Genomic DNA, 21,545 nt, shown 5'->3' with positions numbered 1-21,545 from the left:
TGCGACGTGCTTTGCAGGAGTTTCAGGCGGGTAAACCTGATCGTTGTCCGCCTGAGAGACTGTTTGTTCCGGATAGTTGGACCAGTAGAGTCATCTCCGAGGTCCATTCTTCTGCGTTGGCAGGTCATCCTGGAATATTTGGTACTAGAGACTTGGTGGCCAGGTCTTTTTGGTGGCCTTCCTTGTCGAGGGATGTGCGTTCTTTTGTGCAGTCTTGTGAGGTTTGTGCTCGGGCTAAGCCTTGCTGTTCTCGAGCCAGTGGATTGTTGTCACCTTTGCCTATCCCGAAGAGGCCTTGGACGCACATTTCCATGGACTTTATTTCGGATCTCCCTGTCTCTCAAAAAATGTCCGTCATCTGGGTTGTGTGTGACCGCTTTTCTAAAATGGTTCATCTTGTACCCTTGCCTAAGTTGCCTTCCTCCTCTGAGTTGGTCCCTCTGTTTTTCCAGAACGTGGTTCGTTTGCATTGGATTCCGGAGAACATCGTTTCTGACAGGGGATCCCAGTTTGTGTCTACATTTTGGCGGACGTTCTGTGCTAAGATGGGCATTGATTTGTCCTTTTCGTCTGCATTCCACCCTCAGACGAATGGCCAGACGGAGTGAACTAATCAGACCTTGGAGACTTATTTGAGGTGTTTTGTTTCTGCGGATCAGGATGACTGGGTTACCTTTTTGCCGCTGGCCGAGTTTGCCCTTAATAATCGGGCTAGTTCTGCTACCTTGGTTTCTCCTTTCTTTTGTAATTCGGGGTTTCATCCTCGTTTTTCCTCTGGTCAGGTGGAGCCTTCTGATTGTCCTGGAGTGGACATGGTGGTGGATGGGTTGCATCGGATTTGGAGTCATGTGGTGGACAATTTGAAGTTGTCCCAGGAGAAGGCTCAGCAGTTTGCTAATCGCCGTCGCCGCGTGGGTCTTCGACTTCGTGTTGGGGACTTGGTGTGGTTGTCTTCTCGTTTTGTTCCTATGAAGGTCTCTTCTCCTAAGTTCAAGCCTCGGTTCATCGGTCCTTATAGGATCTTGGAAATTCTTAACCCTGTGTCGTTTCGTTTGGATCTCCCGGCATCATTTGCTATTCATAATGTGTTCCATCGGTCGTTGTTGCGGAGGTATGAGGTACCTGTTGTTCCTTCGCTTGAGCCTCCTGCTCCGGTGCTGGTGGAGGGAGAATTGGAGTATGTTGTGGAGAAGATCTTGGATTCTCGTGTTTCCAGACGGAAACTCCAATATTTGGTCAAGTGGAAGGGTTATGGTCAGGAGGATAATTCTTGGGTGGTTGCCTCTGATGTTCATGCTGATGATTTGGTCCGCGCTTTTCATAGGTCTCATCCTGGTCGCCCTGGTGGTTCTCGTGAGGGTTCGGTGACCCCTCCTCAAGGGGGGGGTACTGTTGTGAGTTCTGTTTTTGGGCTCCCTCTGGTGGTTACTGATGGTACTGGGTGATTTGTGTTCTGCTGTCTCTGGTGTCCACCTGTTCTATTAGGATTTGGGAGTTTAAGGCAAGTGTAGGACCTGGTATAAGAGAGATGCTGTAAAGGGGCTACCAGGTACACATAAAATTGGCCATTTTTATGCGCTAAACGCTCTCATTTTTCATATTTCTAGTGCAGTAATGCAGTTCAAATTTCGTTTTTCAAGTTTGTATGTTCTAGCGCTGCAGTGTGCTGCCTTATTTACTTAACTACAGTTCAATGTAAACCTATGGGAAACAAAAATCGCTGTACACATGCTGCAGAAAAACTGCACGGAAACGCAGCGGTTTACATTCCGCAGCATGTCACTTCTTTCCGCGGATTCCGCAGCGGTTTTACAACTGCTCCAATAGAAAATCGCAGTTGTAAAACTGCAGTGAAATGCGCAGAAAAACCGCGGTAAATCTGCCATAAATCCACAGCGGTTTAGCACTGCGGATTTATCAAATCCGCAGTGGAAAAATCCGCAGAGGACCAGAATACGTGTGCACATACCCTAACCCTAACCTAACCTTAGTGGAAAAAAAAAATTCTTTATTTTATTATTGTCCCTACCTATGGGGGTGACAAGGGGGGGGTCATTTACTATTTTTTTTTTTATTTTGACCACTGTGATAGGTTATATCACAGTGATCAAAATGCACTTTGGAACTAATCTGCTGGCCGGCAGATTCGGTGGGCGCACTGCGCATGCGCCCGCAATTTTGGAAGATGGCGGCGCCCATGGAGAAGACGTACGGACCCCGGAAGGATCGGTAAGTATGATGGGGTGGGGGGGAGCACGGGGGGATCGGAGCATGGGGGGTGGATCGGAGCGCGGGGGTGGATCGGAGCATGGGGGGGTGGATCGGAGCACGGGGGGAGGATCGGAGAACGGGGGGTGGATCGGAGCACAGGGGGGTGGATCGGAGTGCAGGGGGGTTGGATCGGAGCACGGGGGGTGATTGAAGCAAGGGGGGAGCGGACAAGAGCACGGGAGAGCGGAGCACAGGACGGAGCGGTGCATAGGACTGATCGGAGGACTGGGGGGCGATTGGTGGGGTGGGGGTGGTGCAGACCAGTGTTTCCAGCCATGGCCGATGATATTGCAGCATCGGCCATGGCTGGATTGTAATATTTCACCAGTTTTAATAGGTGAAATATTACAAATCGCTCTGATTGGCAGTTTCACTTTCAACAGCCAATCAGAGCGATCGTAGCCACGGGGGGGGGGGGGTGAAGACACCCCCCACTGGGCTGTACTACCACTCCCCCTGTCCCTGCAGATCGGGTGAAATTGGAGTTAACCCTTTCACCCGATCAGCAGGGACGCGATCTTTCCATGATGCCACATAGGCGTCATGGGTCGGATTGGCACCGACTTTCATGACGCCTACGTGGCGTCAAAGGTCGGGAAGGGGTTAAAAACTTTGTGAAAGCCACGACAAAGACAAATTCACAAGGATTCTAGTACATTTCACAGAAATTCTCCAGCATTTCACCAGCAAAACTGAAGGAAGAGGTATTTGTTGGTCCTCAGATCAGAAAGCTTATGAGAGATGATGTGTTTGAAGGAACTCTAAATCGTAAAGAATTGAGATCTTGGAAAAGATTGAAGTGGATCTGTGAAAACTAGGAAAAAAATCTCCAGAATATGTTGAAGGTGTTGAGGAACTGCTAAATGCATACCAGTGTCTTGAATGCTGCATGTCTATGTAAATGCATTTTTGGCATTCACATTTAGATTTCTTCCCTCAAAATCTTGGGGATGTAAGCGAAGAACAAGGTGAGCGGTTTCACCAGGACATTAAAGTAATGGAACACCGTACCAGAGTTTTTGGAATGACTCAATGATGGCAGATTACTGTAGGATGTTATATAGGACAACCCTGAAACATCATATCAACGACAGTCTAATGTCAAGCACTTTTAATTTCTGCTATATTTTGGTTTCTATTTTGCATGTGAAATTATTTTGGTTCAATAAAAACTGTTTTGTAAGGTGAAGCATTTTTTTATGATATGTAGATTACTGTTTTATTAATGTCGCCAGTATATTTCCTATATCTTATAATAATAATACTGCTCCATGAAAACTATACGTGCTACAGAAAAACTATATACCGTATTTTATTTTCTGGTGTATAAGACGACTGGGCGTATAAGACGACCCCCAACTTTTCCATATAAATTATGGAATTTGGGATATGCCCGCCATATAAGACGGGGGTCATCTTATACGCCCAGTCATCTTATACGGCGGGTGGTTCCCAGGGTCTGGAGGAGAGGAGACTCTCCTTCAGGCCTTGGGATCCATATTCATGTAAAAAATAAAGAATAAAAATAAAAAATATGGATATACTCACCCCTCCGACGGACCCTGGCTCTCAGCGCTGCTAGCGTCTGCCACCGTTCCTAAGAATGCCGAGAGTGAAGGACCTTCGATGATGTTGCGGTCACGTGAGCGGTCAGGTGACCGGTCTCTTGACCGCGACATCATCGAAGGTCCTTCACTCACTGCATTCTTAGGAACGGTGGCAGACGCTAGCAGCGCTGAGAGCCAGGGTCCGTCGGAGGGTGAGTATATCCATATTTTTTATTTTTATTCTTTATTTTTTACATGAAGTTGGATCCCAGGGCCTGAAGGAGAGTCTCCTCTCCTTCAGACCCTGGGAACATCCAGGATCGCTCCCTGCACACGCCGTACCCAGCGTATAAGACGACCCCCGACTTTTGGGATAATTTTTAGGGGTTAAAAAGTTATCTTATACGCCGGAAAATACGGTACATTTTTTAAATCGGGACAAAAAGATGATTCAGAAAAGTACAAAGTCACCTGCCATTATTACAAAAAATATTTTTTGAAGACCTGCGTAATAATAAAATATGTATGCTGCAGTTTCTCTGCGGCCAAACAAATTTTACTATTTAGCAATGTATGATTTCAAAGAATATATCTACAAACAGCTTAAATATATACACAAACAATAGAAAAAGTCTGCATGCAGACAATAATATCCCAAAGCCTGATAAATTAGTTAAGATACATTTGTAAGGAACAGAGACCAAGGCAAGCAAATAGTGTTTAAGGCAAAATAGCAGAAAAAAAAATAAAAATAAGCTAAGCCAGTACTTATATGTGTTCATTTCCTTTACATTCTAAGAATTTTGAGTTTGTTTCATATTTTCATCACACAAGGTAACTATTATTTGTATGACATGCACTTTTTTAGACCAGTAGTAGTGTCTGCAGTATATGGGTATTTACTTGCTCCAAACAGATTTCTGTTTTCAACAAAAATTGGGGTGTTATTATTGAAATATGTTCAAATCCCATGAAAAGTTCAATATGATAAGTATAAAAGAAAAAAGGAAAATGTGAAAAAAGTGTGATGCTAGTCACTATTCATGGTGAACACGTGAGGCTGGGTAGTCAAGAGGTCCGGGGGCAGAAACCAAGAGAGCTCGTCATAAACAAAGGAGGCAAAGGCGTAGTGAGGTCACAGTCCAATGTCAGAATTCCAGGAAGGTGGCGGATCAAGGCAAAAGAGCAAGTCACATGGATGGTCAGAGACAAGGTACAAGTTCTTGCAACAAAGATCAACTACAGGAACACAGAGAACAAAGTAAGCTCACACCACTTGAGTTAACCTACAACTGGCACCAACGGGACTCAGAAAGCCAATTAAACAGCCAGGTAATCACTTGAATAGGAGACACATGGTGGAAACCCTGGCATGTCCTGGCCCTGATTGGACAGCTGAACTCTCACTCAACATATTGACAGCTCAGCATGCCCAGCCTCTGATTGAACAACTGAGCTATCAATCACCATACTGACATCTCAGCACACCCCTGTCCTAGATTAGATGACTGACCTGTCACTCACTGCTTCCAGACACTTAGGAGGAATCGTGACAAAAAGTAGCTTGGGAAAAATGGACAGGAGGTATCATTGAGATACACCTACTATAGTATATCAGTATTACTGATAAATACAGATCTGTTCATCTTAAAGAAGCACTCCTATCAACATTTGTATCCAATTAATATATTGCAGAATTATTATATAGCATTGTGTACTTACAGTTTCTCATTTTGCCTTTCTACCCAGTTAATTAAGTTCTATGTAGAAACAGGAGGTAAATTTTCCCTGCATGAGTCATAAGTCACTGCAAAAGTCCGTGACAGGAGAGGAGGGAGCAGGTGGGTCAGGAGTTGAAGAGGGGAATGATAAATGCAGGGACAAGAGACTTTGTTTCTCCAAAGAGAAGAGAAAAGGGAAGAATTATGGTAACTGTGTAGAAGTTAAAATGAGCAATTGTAAGTACACAGTGCTATATGATATGATGAGTGCAATATATTAAGAGGATAAAATACCTGGTGGTTGTGCTTTGTATGGAATTCATTTATCACTTGTAAGCAGTAGAGGTCCACTTCCACACGTTTATAATGCAGATCTGCAATATGACATGTTAATAAAGTGGATGCATCATATTTTTTATTAATAATTGATCAATTTTTGCATATGTAACTGCCTTCAATGCTATTTTTGCCCAACTGAAAATATAGTCAATGAATGTAAATACAGATGCAAAATCTGATCAAATGCTGCTCAAAAAGGGCATTAATATTTTCTAGATGGCGATTATACTATCAAGAGAGTACAAAGATGACATTTAATGTGTAAGTGTCAAAAGGGAGGGCATTATTACTGTGCGGGGTACTAAGGGGAGCACAGTTACCATGCCATACAGCAGCAGCTCAGTATTTAAGTGATGGTAGGAAGTAACGTTTGTGTGGGATGGGAATAGGTGGGAATGGTAATAGAAATGCAATTGTGTCTTTGGTGTAAACTCTGCAGAGGAGTTCTGTCTGAAGAAGCCATCATGGATGACTGGCCATATGGAAAAAGTGAATACCCCCATCAAAAAGAATGTCACCTGTAACTCACTATTTTTAACTGCACTGTAATCTCTTACATTTTCTGCAGAACTGGTATCTACCATAATATGGTCATAGAATGGATGCAATATTTGCCCTGATCTTTGTATCTTTATTTTTCCTAATCAGTTTCACCTTTACTCACTATGATTAGGGTGCACCACCGTAGAGGACAACATGGTTACCTATGTAAGGGGTCCATGTCGATATGTTTTTTTCCATTCTGTGCAGACTACCTAACTACATCTTTGTCACTGTGGACATGGTCCCTAGGATGCCTGGGACACCCACTGGTGGGACTGACAGAATGCTGGAACTGTCTATGAAATTATTTTTGTTATTGTAAGAAGGTTCATTTATGGATTAATACAATTGTTTTAAATATATACAAAATGTACATACACATTTCTACTATTCTCTTGTTTGCTAGAGAATGGAGGAAACATATGCTAGAAAAATGATTATCTGAGTGCATTACAATATCATTGACAGAACCTTTTGATAGCAAATGTTTATGAGCTCCAAAATAAATACAATTATCAAGAACATTTGTAGAAGGTTAAATGAAAATCTTTGCAAGTGGTGACGTAGGTCTTCAAAGATTTTAGTTATAAAAAGCAAAGTCTACTGTTCCACAAGTTCACTTCAAAGATATACTGAAGACACCTAAACGGTGTTTCCCTAAGCCAGTAACCATGAAGTGGGTGATCCTTGCGCTGGTTTGTCTCCAGCTGTCAGAGGGCTTGGTCAGGTCTGTACATACCCTCATTTTTGACATACATTTTACTTTTGATACTCTATTCAGTTATGTCTTTTTATTTATATCTAAATATTGTATCTAGATCTTTTGATTGTTGAGTTTAAATCTTTGTAGTATAAAATCTAGATCCATCATGTGGCACATGTGCATCAGGGCGGTGACAAAAGTGTGGTGTAGATTTTCTGGGTCCACATTTCCTGAAAGCTGATCACTACCTGCCCTAAGTATTAACACATCACATTAGTTTGCAGAACAGCACTCCACTAAGCACAGTTTAGAGAGTAAGTAGAGATGGGAAAATCGATTTGCAGGACTCTGGTCCATCAACCAAGTCACTAATCTATGACTGCTGAATGAGAGGCCTGCAAGTCTCCTTACCTCCTAGGATTACCAACTCTTCATTTGATTAATTGGGCTAGTACGATATCAGGAGCTTGTTGCGCCACACGGATGACATTAAATCAACTAGGCTAATCAAAAGAATAGCTGGGAATGCCAGGAGGTTTGCAGGCCTCCCTTCCAGCCGTCCCAGATTACTGGTCTGGTTCTGTGAATTGCTTCCTCCATTTCTATTAGCAAGTGATATTTTATTTCCATTGATTAAATTCCACAACTAGAAATTTACACTTCAGTTCTGTCACAAGCCGCAGTAAACATTGGAGTCTTCTTTTTTACGTCGCCATAGGGCATCCACCACCCAAAAATGTTCTAATTATCCATTATATGCTTAATTAAACTTTTTATTTTACCCAAAATGTTGCTTCTTTAACACAAACAATTATCTGAAATGATCTGATTCGGAAATTAAAATAGTGTGAGTAAAATAATATAGCATAACTTGTGTCTACTGGAGTGCTATAATACAAACCAATGTGACATAGGTAGACTTTAAAGTGTATTTCCACCGTTGAACACCATTGAATGCTGTGAGTGTAACAAGGAGGCACGGGATGGTAGTCGTGGGCGAGTTCACTAAGCAACAGTCATTGAGCACCCCGACACCTTGTACATGAAAAGATAAAGTTGCTTGTACTGCATGTGCAGCATGCACCACAGCACACTCACAGGCCCTGTCAGATTCCCCTCAGCTGCTGCCATGCTGGCTCCACATTCATGAGCCCCGCAAGATGAGGTCTTTTTCCACAGTTCAAACACCGAGACGTCTTCTTATCTGCATTCTTCACATCAGCAGCACTTTTCACACAGGGCAACGTTTCCTGTACTTTACCTTCCACTGCCATATGGGCAGACTCTAGTATCTCTGTCATTTCTCTTGATTTTCAGTTTGGGTTAATGATATGCTCGTGCTTCGGTGCGCCTGTGGGGAGTCTTCATGTGATCTTCTGATTAGGTATTCATGTGTATGGTTTCTGACAGGTCACTGATACCCCAAAAAAGCACCTCACTATCAATTAAATATGTGCATTATTATGCACAGACTCCATAATAATGCATTTTCAAAGGTTCCTCAGAACTGCCGAAGTACACTATAATTCGATATAAAAATGGTCACACTGGCGCTCACTCAAAGACACAACAATTATCCTCAGCTGCTAGAATCTGGACACAGTAGTGCCAACTATGTCTGTATTCAAGAAATGTTTAATGCCATAACGATCCTGCGCTTAAGGATAAACCAGAAATGAAATAATTCAAATCGGTCAGACCCCTTACTGTACCAGAGTCTCAAATCCCACTCAGCAGGGCAAAAGAAAGATGGCCGCTAAGCTCCACCTACTTGTGACGTCACATTCAGATGGAGCGCTGTGGAGCTCAAAAAGCTAGGGGAGCTAACCAACACGTTTCGAAGAGCCACACTCTTCTTCCTCCCTGAGGAGCCCCGCGCGATATCCAGGGACGCTACCGCCGGAGCATCCCTGGTTGCACATCATGTCTCAACACCAGATACACTCAGTACCTCAGCCCCGAACACCTGCCCTAAATTAGTTCGCTTGTGGAGCACCCCCACGTAAGGGCAATGGGGTACTTGGTACCGGGTCCTTCAGTTCCCTCAGCTGGGATGTCACGGTGGCCCGACCCGGACCGTGGCCCTATGAGGGGTGCCCCATGAAAGGGAATAGTTTGTAGATAACGGTAGTGTTCGTGACGCCACCTGTGATATTCGGTCAGGGTGACCGATGCTGCTTAGGGGTCCGCTAATGGAATGGCAGCTAGATGGTATACCTTATCACAGGTGAAGTATATCCCCAGGGCTTCCCAGAAGTGTAGATGTTGATGGTGGATGATGTAAGGCGCGGCAAATAACGAGGACACAATGGGTGCAGTCTCTTTACCTTTACTGAAGGCTTCAGCATCCCCAGTCCAGAGTGCCGGATAACAGGGTAGGCAGGGTCCGGCTGGTCTTTTGGCAATTCCAGAGTCCCCTGATCCAGGTGGAAATCAGTAGCCTACCCCTTGTGCACAGTAACATAGTAGGTGCCTACTTGCATTAGCTCCCATAGGGTCCTCACTCTTGTTACTTCTCTCTCTGTCCCCCAGATGGATAGGACAAACCCGTATGACGGTGGTGGCCTGAGGCTATTTTATAGGGACCCTAGAGATGCCCCTCCTCCGCGTTGCCACCTTGTCTGCTTAGGTTCTTAAGTCGGACAGCCAACTTGGAATTGACTGCCCTGCCGGTCTCTGAAGCAAAATCGTAGAATATATTACTCCCTCGGTGTTCCGGCAACCGGATCTGCGCTCAGTGGGAGGCAGCCTGCTTCTATCTGGTCTCCCACTGGTATTTCACTCCTGATGCTACGATTTCTGTGCTCACTCACTACGGCACACTTCCTCTCTAGACCTTTCTTAGGAGGCTGCCGTATGGGTTGCAGGCGCAGCTCCGTGTCCTTCTTTCCTTTTCCTGGGCCGAGCCCAGTCTGCTCCTCTCCTCTCCTCCTGGCTTTCTCCCTCACTTCCTAACCAACCCCCAGTTTTACCCAAGTGTGAGGAGTGGCCTAATAGATAGAACCTTTTGCTCCCCCTGGTGGCCGGCGTGTGAAGTGTGTGTGTGGCTGTGATACCTGGCAGGGTGAATTCCTTTGGTGCCATCAGACGTAACATCACTCTCCCTGGTGGAAGAACGACATTACTGCAATGACCAGGACTCTGGGGCGCTGCACTTGCATCTCACAGACACAGGAGCACATTGTACGCTGCAGCACCCAACATATACAGGTAAGCTTGCAGCTATACACTCCTTGATCGCTGGGACCATCTGAGGCTTTTGTTCTTTTGTTGTTATTACACAGCTGCTTCTCTGAGTGGGATTTGAGACTCTGGTACAGTAACGGGTCTGACCGATTTGAATTATTTCGTTTCTGGTTTATCCTTAAGCGCAGAATTGTTATAGCATTATACACTATAATTCGATTTAGGCCTTTTATATCAATATATGGATTGAGCTGTGCTCTGTGACCTCCTAGTCCTAGGCAGTAAAATCCTAAAATGACCGTTGCTTGCTCTGCCCTCATCCTTTATAGTCCCAATGATAGTCCCCCTGATTGGCTGCACTAGACCATGCATACATATAGAAATTCTCTATTTTCTAAATACTTACTAGAAACTGTATCTATCACATCTGTATTTAGTTGAGTTGAATTTATATAGTTCACAAAATTATAAAATGTGAACGGTTGAATGGAGAAAGTTCAACCTACATCTATCAGACACAATTAACACTTCAAAGCTATGTCCAAAAGTTGATTGCCGCTTTTTTTCTGCAGCCAAAGCCTGATCTCTTGGCAGTAAACTAAGTGGGTCCACGATAAAATAATCTTTTGCCAGAAAGATTGTAATACGAGTAAAACAACAAATCCAAATTGTACTCATCCTCACCAGGTCCTGCGCTCGCTCTCTTCTGCTGTTCACATCTATGGTTAGTGGCTGCAGCAGTGACTTCACGATCACAGTGCAAATCACTGCTGCAGCCAACTGAAAAAAGTGGACCCTAAACAATTCTTCTAACGTAAAAAGACATATAGTTCTCACCTTGACTTGCATCACTGCTGGTTATCATTGCAACTATGTTCTCAAGTTCGACTGCTTACATCACTGAGCTTAGCGACCTGCTGATGTAGAAGGCATGAGCCGCTATGCTCAGTGATTGGCTGCAGCGATGATATGCATCGTAGTCATGTCATCACCACGGCAAGCAGTAAACAGAGACCAGAGCAGCGGAGAAGAATGATGACTACTTTATGTATTTTTTGTTTTTAAAATATGCCATTGTTTTGGCGCATGGTTTCTGACACTGGAAAACCCCCGTAACTCACAGCATTATCAGCCCCTTAGACACAGCTCCCTGTTGGCTGTAGAAAAAACTGAAGCCAATTAAAATGACTTCAGTTTTAATTATGCAATTAATATGACAATGAGTAGTTTCATTCTCCACTATAGAACAAGGATAATCTTACATATGCGATGTTAATATTTAATAACTTTTTTGTAAATAATGATGACATGACATGTATATACCTATCTATGTGTGAAATACCATGTACTCACCATCCCACTATCATCACTCAGAGTGCCTCTAAAAAGATTCAAGTCTATAAGAGAGACGATGAAGGAAAAGGGCGTCCTGGAGCAATTTACGAAAACGCACAAAAGAGATCCAGCCATGAAGTACAGCTTCAACCACAGGAATAACTTTGCAATTGCCTATGAGCCAATGAACATGGACGTAAGTATTTGTATGAGTGGTAATGTTAGCAAATTACCAATTATGTTAAAGGGAATCTGTAGCCAGTTTTTCTCACCTAATCTGAGAGCAGCATTCTGTAGAGCCCTGTGACGTGTCACTTACTACCTACCTAGTGTAGTTTTGGTAAAGTCACTGTTTTATGAGCAAGAGATTATCACTAGAGGACTAAAAAAACTTCTACCATGTCATTCCTATATATTCATAAATTCTGTATAAACTCACCCCCACCACTGATTGACACTCTGCATAGGCAGAATGCTGCCAATCAGTGGTGTGGGCGGGGCTATACAGAGCTCAATATTTAGAGAACTGCTGGATCTGCAAAAGGTAAAACAGTGAAAGCAAAACTGCAGCATGCAGCCCAGTTGCTAGAATCAGGGCTTCTGTCCCCTATGCTGTACTTAGATGGGGTAGCCAAACCTGGTGACAGATTTCCTTTAAGAAATTAGTGTTGTATAAGGGCACTTTCACACAAATCTATGTCCAGTCTGAGTGCTGTTCCTGTGCGCAGCACACCCCTCAACACATGGACCAATTGTAGCATATATGATAAAGCAGGGGTGTCAAACTGCATTCCTCGAGGGCTGCAAACAGGTCATGTTTTCAGGATTTCCTTGTACTGCACAGGTGATAATTTAATCACCTACACACATAATGATTGCAGCACCTTGTGCAATGCTAGGGAAATCTTGAAAACACGCATGGTTTGCGGCCCTCGAGGAATGCAGTTTGACACCCTTGTGATAGAGGATATCCGTGATCTCCCACACAGACCTCAGCTCTGCATGGGAAAAATCACATTTTGCACTAGACCAGTGGGTCATATGGGCCAGTCTATTGCATACAAATAGCAGGTGCTACTGCACCCATCCGCTATGTGGGCGAGCATGCGGCGCTGCACACGGAGCCAGTCATGTCTGTAACTTGCCCAATTTTTCATATGGCCATCTGAACGTATACATAATGTGTAGCAAACTAGTATTTACATAGCATACGCGCTATCATACACTTTTGCTAATAATGGTAAGAGGAAGAAAAAAATTAGGAAAAGGAACTTTTCAACGTTACCAAAACGATATAGTATGCAGGGCGGCACAAAACTTACTATACAGTTGAATCAAATTTGATGAGATGTTATGGGTACACCTACATATTGAAACACCACAAAGTCACTTGTCCCTGCATCAATGTGGAGCAAAGTCTTGGTTCCTGAATGGCATCACACTCTGCCCACCACTCTTCTGCCTTAATAAATGTAACACGGTGTGTGTTTTTTCTGTTTCAGGCTTGTTACTTTGGACAAATTAGTGTCGGAACACCACCGCAAAACTTTATGGTTCTTTTTGACACAGGGTCATCCAATCTTTGGGTTGCTTCCACCTATTGCTCGAGTGAAGCTTGCCGTGAGTATTTAGCAGCAATAGGGTAATCATATCCAAAGTACAAAAATCAGCTCAGTTCGAATAAAATGTTTAAATATTACATTCATCTTGTAATTAATAACAATTTTAAGTAATTAGTATTTTCCAAGCAGTAGTGATAATCACCATCTTGAATGTTCGATTTTCAAGAGCCATAACTTTTTAATTCTTCCATCCACATCGCCATTTGAGGCCGTGTTATCTGCAGAACAAATTCTAGTTTTGAATGACACCTTTCATTTTACAATAAAATGTATTGTAAAATGGTAAAAAAAAATGCAAAAACAGTGAAATTCCGCCAGTTATTTTTGGGTTTTAGTTTTTACGTCATTCAATGTATGCTAAAGATATTCCAAGTCAATATGATTAAGGCATTAGACAATTTGTAAATGTCTTGTTTTAGTTTCTTTTTTATTTAAGTGGTGAAAACAATTCTGAAATTTGTAAAAAAAATGCCTTTTTCTGAAATCAGTTATGTTTTTATTTGACTATCAAAGCAGCTCCAACATGGCAGCCATGGAAGCCTTCAGCAGACACCAGCTACCATGGCAGCCAAGTGGCACCCCACAGTGACTTCAGAAGTTGGGCTGATATGACTAGCATGACACTGGGTTAAGGGGTTAACACATCAGTGTAATAGCTGTAGTCATAGCTGTTAGAGGTGGACTTTGGCTGTACAAAACAGCCTGCCTCCACCATTTTCACAGCAGGTTCAGCTGCTGAACCTGCTCCATACACCAGCACTCAAAATGTGACGTATATGTTAATCACCGTTCGGAAGGGGTTCAATGAATCTTTATATTGGTCATAAAAAATAATGGATCACCAGATTGTTCAAATGTTAAACATCTACACTAAAAACTAAAACACTTTCAATATCTGTAGGATGAACTTGTTTGAATGACAGCTATCACTCCCAACTTCTTTGGCAATGGCATATCTCCAGAGAGAACAAAGAAATTCCACAGGCCTCCAACGTCAGAGAGTTTAGTATTGCAGTAAAGTACAATTTTGAATGACCCCTCAATTTTCCATACTTCAAAAGTAAAAAAAAAATATGAAAATTTAATTGGAGTGACAGCATTGTCATTTTTCGGTTATCGCACTTCCCAAAGAAATAAAAAGCAATCAAAATGAAATATGTACCCCAAAATGGTATCAATATAACATCAACTCAGGGTGCAAAAAATCTCAACGTTATGGGTTTCAGAAAATGGTGACAATTCTTTTTTTTTCAGATTTTTTTCACCACTGATATAATAATAAAAAAAAACTATACAATTTTTTTATTATTATAATCATACTGGCTTGGAGAGTCATGTAACCAGGTTATTTTTACTGCAGAATAAATTGGGCAAAATTAAAATCCAGCAAAAGAGTGGAAATATTGAGTGTGTGAGTGTGTGTGTGTGTGTGTGTGTGTGTGGGGGGGGGGGTTGGGGGTTCTGCAATTTCGCAGCACTCAGAATTTTTTTTATATTCTCTAGTGCATTATATGGTAAAGTAAAACAAGCTCTTGCATCGCTACTTTGATGAAAATATAAAAATGTTATGGCTGTTGGAAGAGAGGGAGAAAAAAACGAAAAAGCAAAAAGGAAAAATTCTCTGGTCATTAAAGATTAAACATATTTTATGAAATAACAGTTGATATGAATAAAAAAAATAGAGAAAATGTTTTACAATCTTAAGAGTGGAGTCAATTTCAACTTTTGCTATGAGGCACAATAATTTCTTGCATGCCCATAGCCCAATGCCTAGATGTGCCTTGTTTTAATAGATTAATAAAAATGCAATATGCATTTTACTTGCAAAATATATCTTAGAAAATACTTTTTCCTCAGTTTTAGTTATTTTTTCGCCATATGTAGGTAATTTACTAATAAAAGTATCTTGCTTTGTTAGAGAACCACCCACTTTTCAACCCAAGCCAGTCTTCCACATACTCCTCCAATAATCAGCAGTTTTCCATGCAGTATGGCAGTGGAAGTCTCACCGGTGTCTTTGGATATGACACTGTATCTGTAAGTAATGGATTGCATCTACATTTCTTTTCCAAGGACAAGCCCTACCCTCTGGAGTGCCTTCCTGTATGCCTTTGAGTCACCCCGCGGGCAAGGGGTACTCGGTACTGGGTCCTGCTGTTTCACAGGGGGATGTCCGTGGCCCTGGGCACCCATGTAAAAGGGAAAGGTCTTTAAAGGGATAAATTTTATGTTCACGACGCCACCTGTGGTATTCGGTCAGGGTGACCGATGCTGCTTTACGGGGTCCGCTGGAGTGATGTTATGGCAGCTAGATGGCATACCTTCCCACAGGTGAAGTATGTCCCCAGGGCTTCCCAGTATGTAGATGGTGGTATGGTGAATGGTGCAGTGAAGCACGAGGACACAAGGTTGCAGTCTCTTTACCTTTACTGAAGACTTCAGCATCCACAGTCCAGAGCACCAGACCACAGGGCAGCCAGAGTCTGGCCGGTTTTGAGGCAAGTCCAGAGTTCCCTTATCCAGGTGGAAATCAGTAGCCTTCCCTTGCACTGCAGTGGTGTAGTCCCTTACTGCCTATGGCTTCACAGGGTCTCACAGATGCGATGCTTCGCTCTCTCTGTCCCCCGTATAGGATAGGACAAAACCTGTATGACTGGTGACTTGAGCCTGTTTATAGGGTCTCTTAGATAACCCGGCTCTGTGGGTGTCACCGTGCCTCCTGGGTGTAGGTGCGGACAGGTAACCTGCAATTAGCTGTCCTGCCGGTCTCTGAAATTAGGCGTAGAGGTCCTTACTCCCTCAGTGTTCCGGCTACCGGGATTTTGCGCCTCAGAAGGAGGCAGCCTGAGCAGGGCTGGTCCCCTTCTGGTATCCTCTCCTTTGCTTCGACTTCCTTCACGCTCGCTGCAATACAATTCTGCCTTCCAATGTCTCTTTCTGGGAGCTGCAGCTCTGAGGGCATGCACAGCTCCGTTAACCTTCTGTCCTCCTCAGACTACTGTCTGGAACTTTCTTCTACAGAACTCCTGTCTGGAGCTCTGTCAGGAACTAACTTCTGTCTGGAACTTTCTTCTACAGACCTCCTGTTTGGAGCTCTGTCAGGAACTAACTTCTGTCTGGAACTGACTAACTTTCCCTACAGACTACCAGTTATATATCTATATGGGGAGTGACCTAATAAATAGGAGCAGGAGCTCCCCCTGATGGCCTGGAGTGTGAAATGCGTTGCATGTTTGTGATGCCTGGATGCAGTTATCCTTCCTTGCCTCCAAACGTAGCATCGCTCTGCCCAAGAGGAAAGCAATACCACTGCGATGACCAGGACCCTGGGGCACTGCACCTTCTTCCTGCTCCTAACTGGATGGCCATTACTGTCCCTTGAAGTTTCTGCTCATGTCATCTTATACATTTTTCACATGGGACATTCATTTTAATACATATTTGAGATCGGCCTGTAGACCTTACCAAGTTTATTCCGTTTTAGAAATAAAATATTGAAAGCAAAATGATAGGAAAATCACAATTAAGTTGAAAAAAATTCCCCTCAAAACACTTCTGTAAAGTGAGCCTCTGCAAGAAATATGGATTCCAATTGGAACACAATTACAACTAAGTATATTGCTTTCTGAAATACCAGAGCCGGAAATAAACTTTGGAGATCCAGCTAAGGGCTGTAGCCAGAGTTGAAACTAGTCCAGCGCCAACTCCTTGCCAGCTATTCTCATGGCTGCTGCAAGTAATTGATAGGTCTCTCCATATGAACATATAGGAGAGAGATCTATCAATCACGTGCAGCAGAGCAGGGAGAAACCAACTGGGTCTCCGGCTATGGTCCCCATGCAGATGTTCTTCTTCTGAAACACCAAAGCATTTCAGAGAATAGTATACTCGCCTACAATAATATACTTGTCCTACAAGATCCCTTTAAAACCATGTGTTTACAGATTATCTGTTGTTATTAATACATTTACATTATGTTATGTAGGTACAAGGCCTGACTATCACAAACCAAGAGATTGGACTAAGTGTGAATGAACCAGGTACTAATTTTGTGTATGCCGGCTTTGAAGGAATTTTTGGAATGGCCTACCCTTCTCTTTCTGCTGGAGGTGCCACCACTGCTATGCAGGGCATGCTGCAACAAAACCTTCTCACTTACCCAATCTTTAGTGTCTACATGAGTAGGTAAGTTTTAGTAAGTGTGTACTCATTTATTTTTAGTCTTGCCTCTTGATTATTGATGATATTACTTCCAAACCGAGAAATTAGAACATTGATATGACTTTACAATCTTTTTGCAGTCAGTCTGGGATGGTTGTTTTTGGTGGTGTTGACAACAACTTGTATTCTGGTCAAATATACTGGGCACCTGTCACCCAGGAGCTATACTGGCAGATTGCAATTGACGCGTGAGTAGTCTTTCAACAAATGTTGCTCAAGCCAAATGTATTCTTGTACTTGTATTGCAATTACAAAACTAATATTTTTCAGGTTTTCCATTAATGGACAAGCAACAGGATGGTGTAGTCAGGGTTGCCAAGCCATGGTGGATACTGGAACCTCCCTCCTTACCATACCACAACAGTTTTTGGGAACATTCCTTCAGTCTGTGGGAGCCCAAGAAAGCCAGAATGGAGCGGTGAGAAAGTTCACATAAGAGCCTAGACTCATACTCTAGCTTAAAGAAAGATTAGAGATTAGAAATAAGATTTTGCTTCTACAGTTAAATAGTATTAGTTAAAAACACAAACCTTTTTATGTAGCAAAATGTTTTCTTCATTTAACATGTGCAATATTAGAACAGTTCTAACTTCAACTTTACATTTTCTTGGATTCACTCAGTGCCGGTGAGGACCAAGAAGTACACAGACATGTGATTACCAAGATTCTCTGAAGAATATCTGAAGTGTCTATTTATTTATACCATTTATGAATATAAATGAACATTGCATACATTTTATTAATTTCCTACAAAATAGCAAACAGCAGAATACATGGCTGAATAATAAGGAAAGATAATCTCTGTATCCACCCAGCTTATTCATACTCCTTAGCAAGACTTTCTTTGGGCTTGTGCAGATGACTGTGTTAACTGAACAAGGGCTATCCATGGTTTTCACCATTAGCATTCGTACCCATGTCCAATTTGCCTCTGAGAATCGGATTTCACGCATCTATTCAAGTCTATTGGTCGGACATTGGATGACATGTGTATGCAGTCCAATTTTCACAGACTGAATGGATAAGGTGGAGAAATTATTTTCTCTCCACCTTGAGAAAATCGGACCCCACTCTGATCAAACTCTGATCAGTGTCAGATTTTCTCAGATGGTTGTGTGACCCTTGCCTTTCAGAGAGTTCTAGTGAGAATTACCACACTCCATGAGTTTTGGCATGCCTGAAGCCATTAAAGGGAACCTGTCACCTGAATTTGGAGGGAATGGTTTGCGGTCATATGGGCGGGGTTTTCGGGTGTTTGATTCACCCTTTCCTTACCCGCTGGCTGCATGCTGGCCGCAATATTGGGTTGAAGTTCATGCTGTGTCCTCCGTAGTACATGCCTGCACAAGGCAAGATTGCACCTTGTGCAGGCATGTACTATGGAGGACAAAGAATGAACTTCAACCCAATATTGCGGCCAGCATGCAGCCAGCAGGTAAGGAAAGGGTGAATCAAACACCCGAAAACCCCGCCCATATGACCGCAAACCTGTCCCGCCAAATTCAGGTGACAGGTTCCCTTTAACCCCTTCCTTAATTTAACAGTAATCGTAATAATAAGTACCCTAATGCATGCTATTATGGTCATAAAAATGATTGTTTTTACAGTCTGTCGCATTACATTCATACATAGACATTTAAACAATTTAACATTATGCTTTTTAATTCACAGTATCTGGTGAACTGTAACAATGTGCAGAACCTACCGACCATCAGCTTCACAATCAATGGCGTACAGTTCCCCATTCCTCCTTCTGCCTATATTCTCCAGGTATCTGGTCTATATCACATTCATAAACAATAATGTATTAATCTTTGTCAATTCTCCATTCTCATTACATTATTCTTTCTTTGTAGAATAATGGCTACTGTACAGTTGGAGTAGAAGTGACCTATCTGCCTTCTCAAAATGGTCAACCCTTCTGGATTCTGGGTGATGTCTTCCTCCGTCAGTACTACTCTGTTTATGATATGGGCAACAACAGAGTTGGATTTGCACAATCAGCATAAAAATCTGCATTTTTAAAGACTGTCAGTATATACCCTTTTCTATTAAAAAAAATAGGCAAATTCTGATGGTTATTAAGTACTGGTTACATACTGGTGCGGCGGTGCCAGTAAATTGAAGAGAAAGTAATATAAAGGAGAATTAACTAGCAAATAAACTATTGCCTATGACTCAGTTTGTTTATATATTTTTTTCCTACCACACTGTAGCATTACATGAATCCCCTATTTTACAAAATCAATGACTGCAAATAAAACGTTTAATAAATGTTTATTCAAATATCTCTGTGTATGGTAATATCGTAAAGTGATTCATTCTAATACTTTTCCATATACAGTATGTACACACAAAAGTATGCAAAACTTTTTTAGGAAGGTGTGGAAAAATGCTACAAAGTAAGAATGTTTTAAAAAATAGAAGTGTTAATAGTGTATTTTTTATTCATTAACAAAATGCAAAGTGAATGGACAGATGAAAAATCTTAAATCAATATTTGGTGTGAATAACTTTTAAATAGCATCAAAACATCAATTCCTCAAGGTACACTTGCACACACAGGTTTTTTTTAAGGAATTTGATTGGGACATTGTTCCAAACATCTTGGAGAACTAACCCCAGATCTTTTATGGATGAAAACTTGAGCAAATCATTCTGCCTCATCATGTAATCTCAGACAGACACGATGATGATGACATCAGCGCTTTGTTGAGGCCATATCATCACTAGAGATGAGCGGTGTTCTAGTCGAACTGTTCGCCAATCTCAAATTCGAGCTGTTTTGGGCGGTGTCTGAGTCGTTCGACGAACCCGAACAATTTGCTTAAAATTCGGCTGTTCGAGTTTCTGTTCGATAAATGTTCGTTCATCAAAAGCCTTGCTTGATTTGCACATTAAAACTGTTTATCATTGTTAATAGACTGTTTCAGTGTATAGTGGGCGGGGGGGGGGGGGGGGCGCGTTGGATAGATCTGTGCTGAAATAACGCCGATCTCCTTTTTTTTTTTCTTCCCGCAATTACAGTGGGGCGGGGCAGTCTCTCAGCCTATCAGCAGTGCACACTCACACACAGCAATGTGCATGTGATGCACACAAGCAAGGGCATGTGTCATTGGCTGTGTATGTCACATGTCCTTGCCCTATAAGAACCAGCCATTTGCCCCATCGCCACCATTTCCTCACTGCTGCAGCTTAGTGTTAGACGGCAGCGCTGCTGCTGTGTGCGCTATACAGACTAATAGTGTTTTTTTGGAGCGAATTGTCAGAGAGATAGGATTAGGGAGTCGGGAGGAGTTGGGACTAGTTGTAATATCAGCCCTTTTCAGGGTAGGTTACAGCAGTTCATAGCACTGATTGCCAGACAGGTCTGTGCCAGTGCTGTGCAAGTGTTTGTCACAGCATTTGGTGTAATCTAGCTCAGTCAATCCTTTTGGGCTAGTAGCATTGTCTGGTAGTCATCTGAGTAGCCCGCCTGTGAAGCTAGCTACACCGCCTGTGTATCTCAATTTTTACTGCATATAACCCAGTTAATAGTTTAGGACCTAGGAGCAGTGTCTGCACGTCAGCAGAGTAGCCTGCCTGTGAAACAAACTATACCGCCTGCCTATCTCAATTTTCACTGCATCTAATCCGGTTGATAGTTTAGGGCCTAGGAGCAGTGTCTGCACGTCAGCAGAGTAGCCTGCCTGTGAAACAAACTATACCGCCTGTGTATCTCAATTTTCACTGCATCTAATCCATTTGATAGTTTAGGGCCTAGGAGCAGTGTCTGCACATCAGCAGAGTAGCCTGCCTGTGAAACAAACTATACCGCCTGTGTATCTCAATTTTCACTGCATCTAATCCAGTTATTAGTTTTGGGCCTAGTACCACAGTTTGGCCACTCAGTTCTGCTCAGTTTTCATCCATCGGTTGTTGTGCCAACAACTACAGATACAGAGTTGCCAATTAGTTAAGCATTAAAATGAGTGGCAAAAGGCCTGCTGCTGGCGGAAAGGGGAATAGGCGTGTTGGAAAGGGAAAAAAAGGTTGTGTCCATGGGGTAGGTGGTCAA

The 21,545-nt window shown here is 42.6% G+C and overlaps 1 protein-coding gene across 1 annotated transcript; it reads left to right on the top strand.

The window, feature by feature from the left end:
• The first annotated feature begins 7,041 nt into the window (after positions 1-7,041).
• On the top strand, positions 7,042-20,406 carry LOC138672036 (gastricsin-like). The gene is made up of 9 exons (XM_069760116.1): positions 7,042-7,148; positions 11,685-11,841; positions 13,148-13,265; positions 15,186-15,304; positions 17,253-17,452; positions 17,569-17,676; positions 17,759-17,906; positions 19,160-19,258; positions 19,345-20,406. The coding sequence occupies exons 1-9, from the start codon at positions 7,093-7,095 to the stop codon at positions 19,495-19,497; spliced, it is 1,158 nt and encodes a 385-aa protein (XP_069616217.1). The 5' UTR covers positions 7,042-7,092; the 3' UTR covers positions 19,498-20,406.
• Positions 20,407-21,545: the final 1,139 nt, after the last annotated feature.

Source organism: Ranitomeya imitator, chromosome 3 (genome assembly GCF_032444005.1).
Source record: "Ranitomeya imitator isolate aRanImi1 chromosome 3, aRanImi1.pri, whole genome shotgun sequence".
Taxonomy (NCBI): domain Eukaryota; kingdom Metazoa; phylum Chordata; class Amphibia; order Anura; family Dendrobatidae; genus Ranitomeya; species Ranitomeya imitator.
Note: the sequence above shows the minus strand (reverse complement) of the source record. Positions and strands in the feature narration are given on the sequence as shown.

Coding starts and splice junctions, on each gene's coding strand:
- LOC138672036 (XM_069760116.1), top strand. CDS start 7,093: ATGAAGTGGGTGATCCTTGCGCTGGTTTGTCTCCAGCTGTCAGAGGGC. Junction 15,305..17,252: donor TTGGATATGACACTGTATCT/GTAAGTAATGGA, acceptor TATGTTATGTAG/GTACAAGGCCTGACTATCAC. Junction 19,259..19,344: donor CTTCTGCCTATATTCTCCAG/GTATCTGGTCTA, acceptor CTTTCTTTGTAG/AATAATGGCTACTGTACAGT.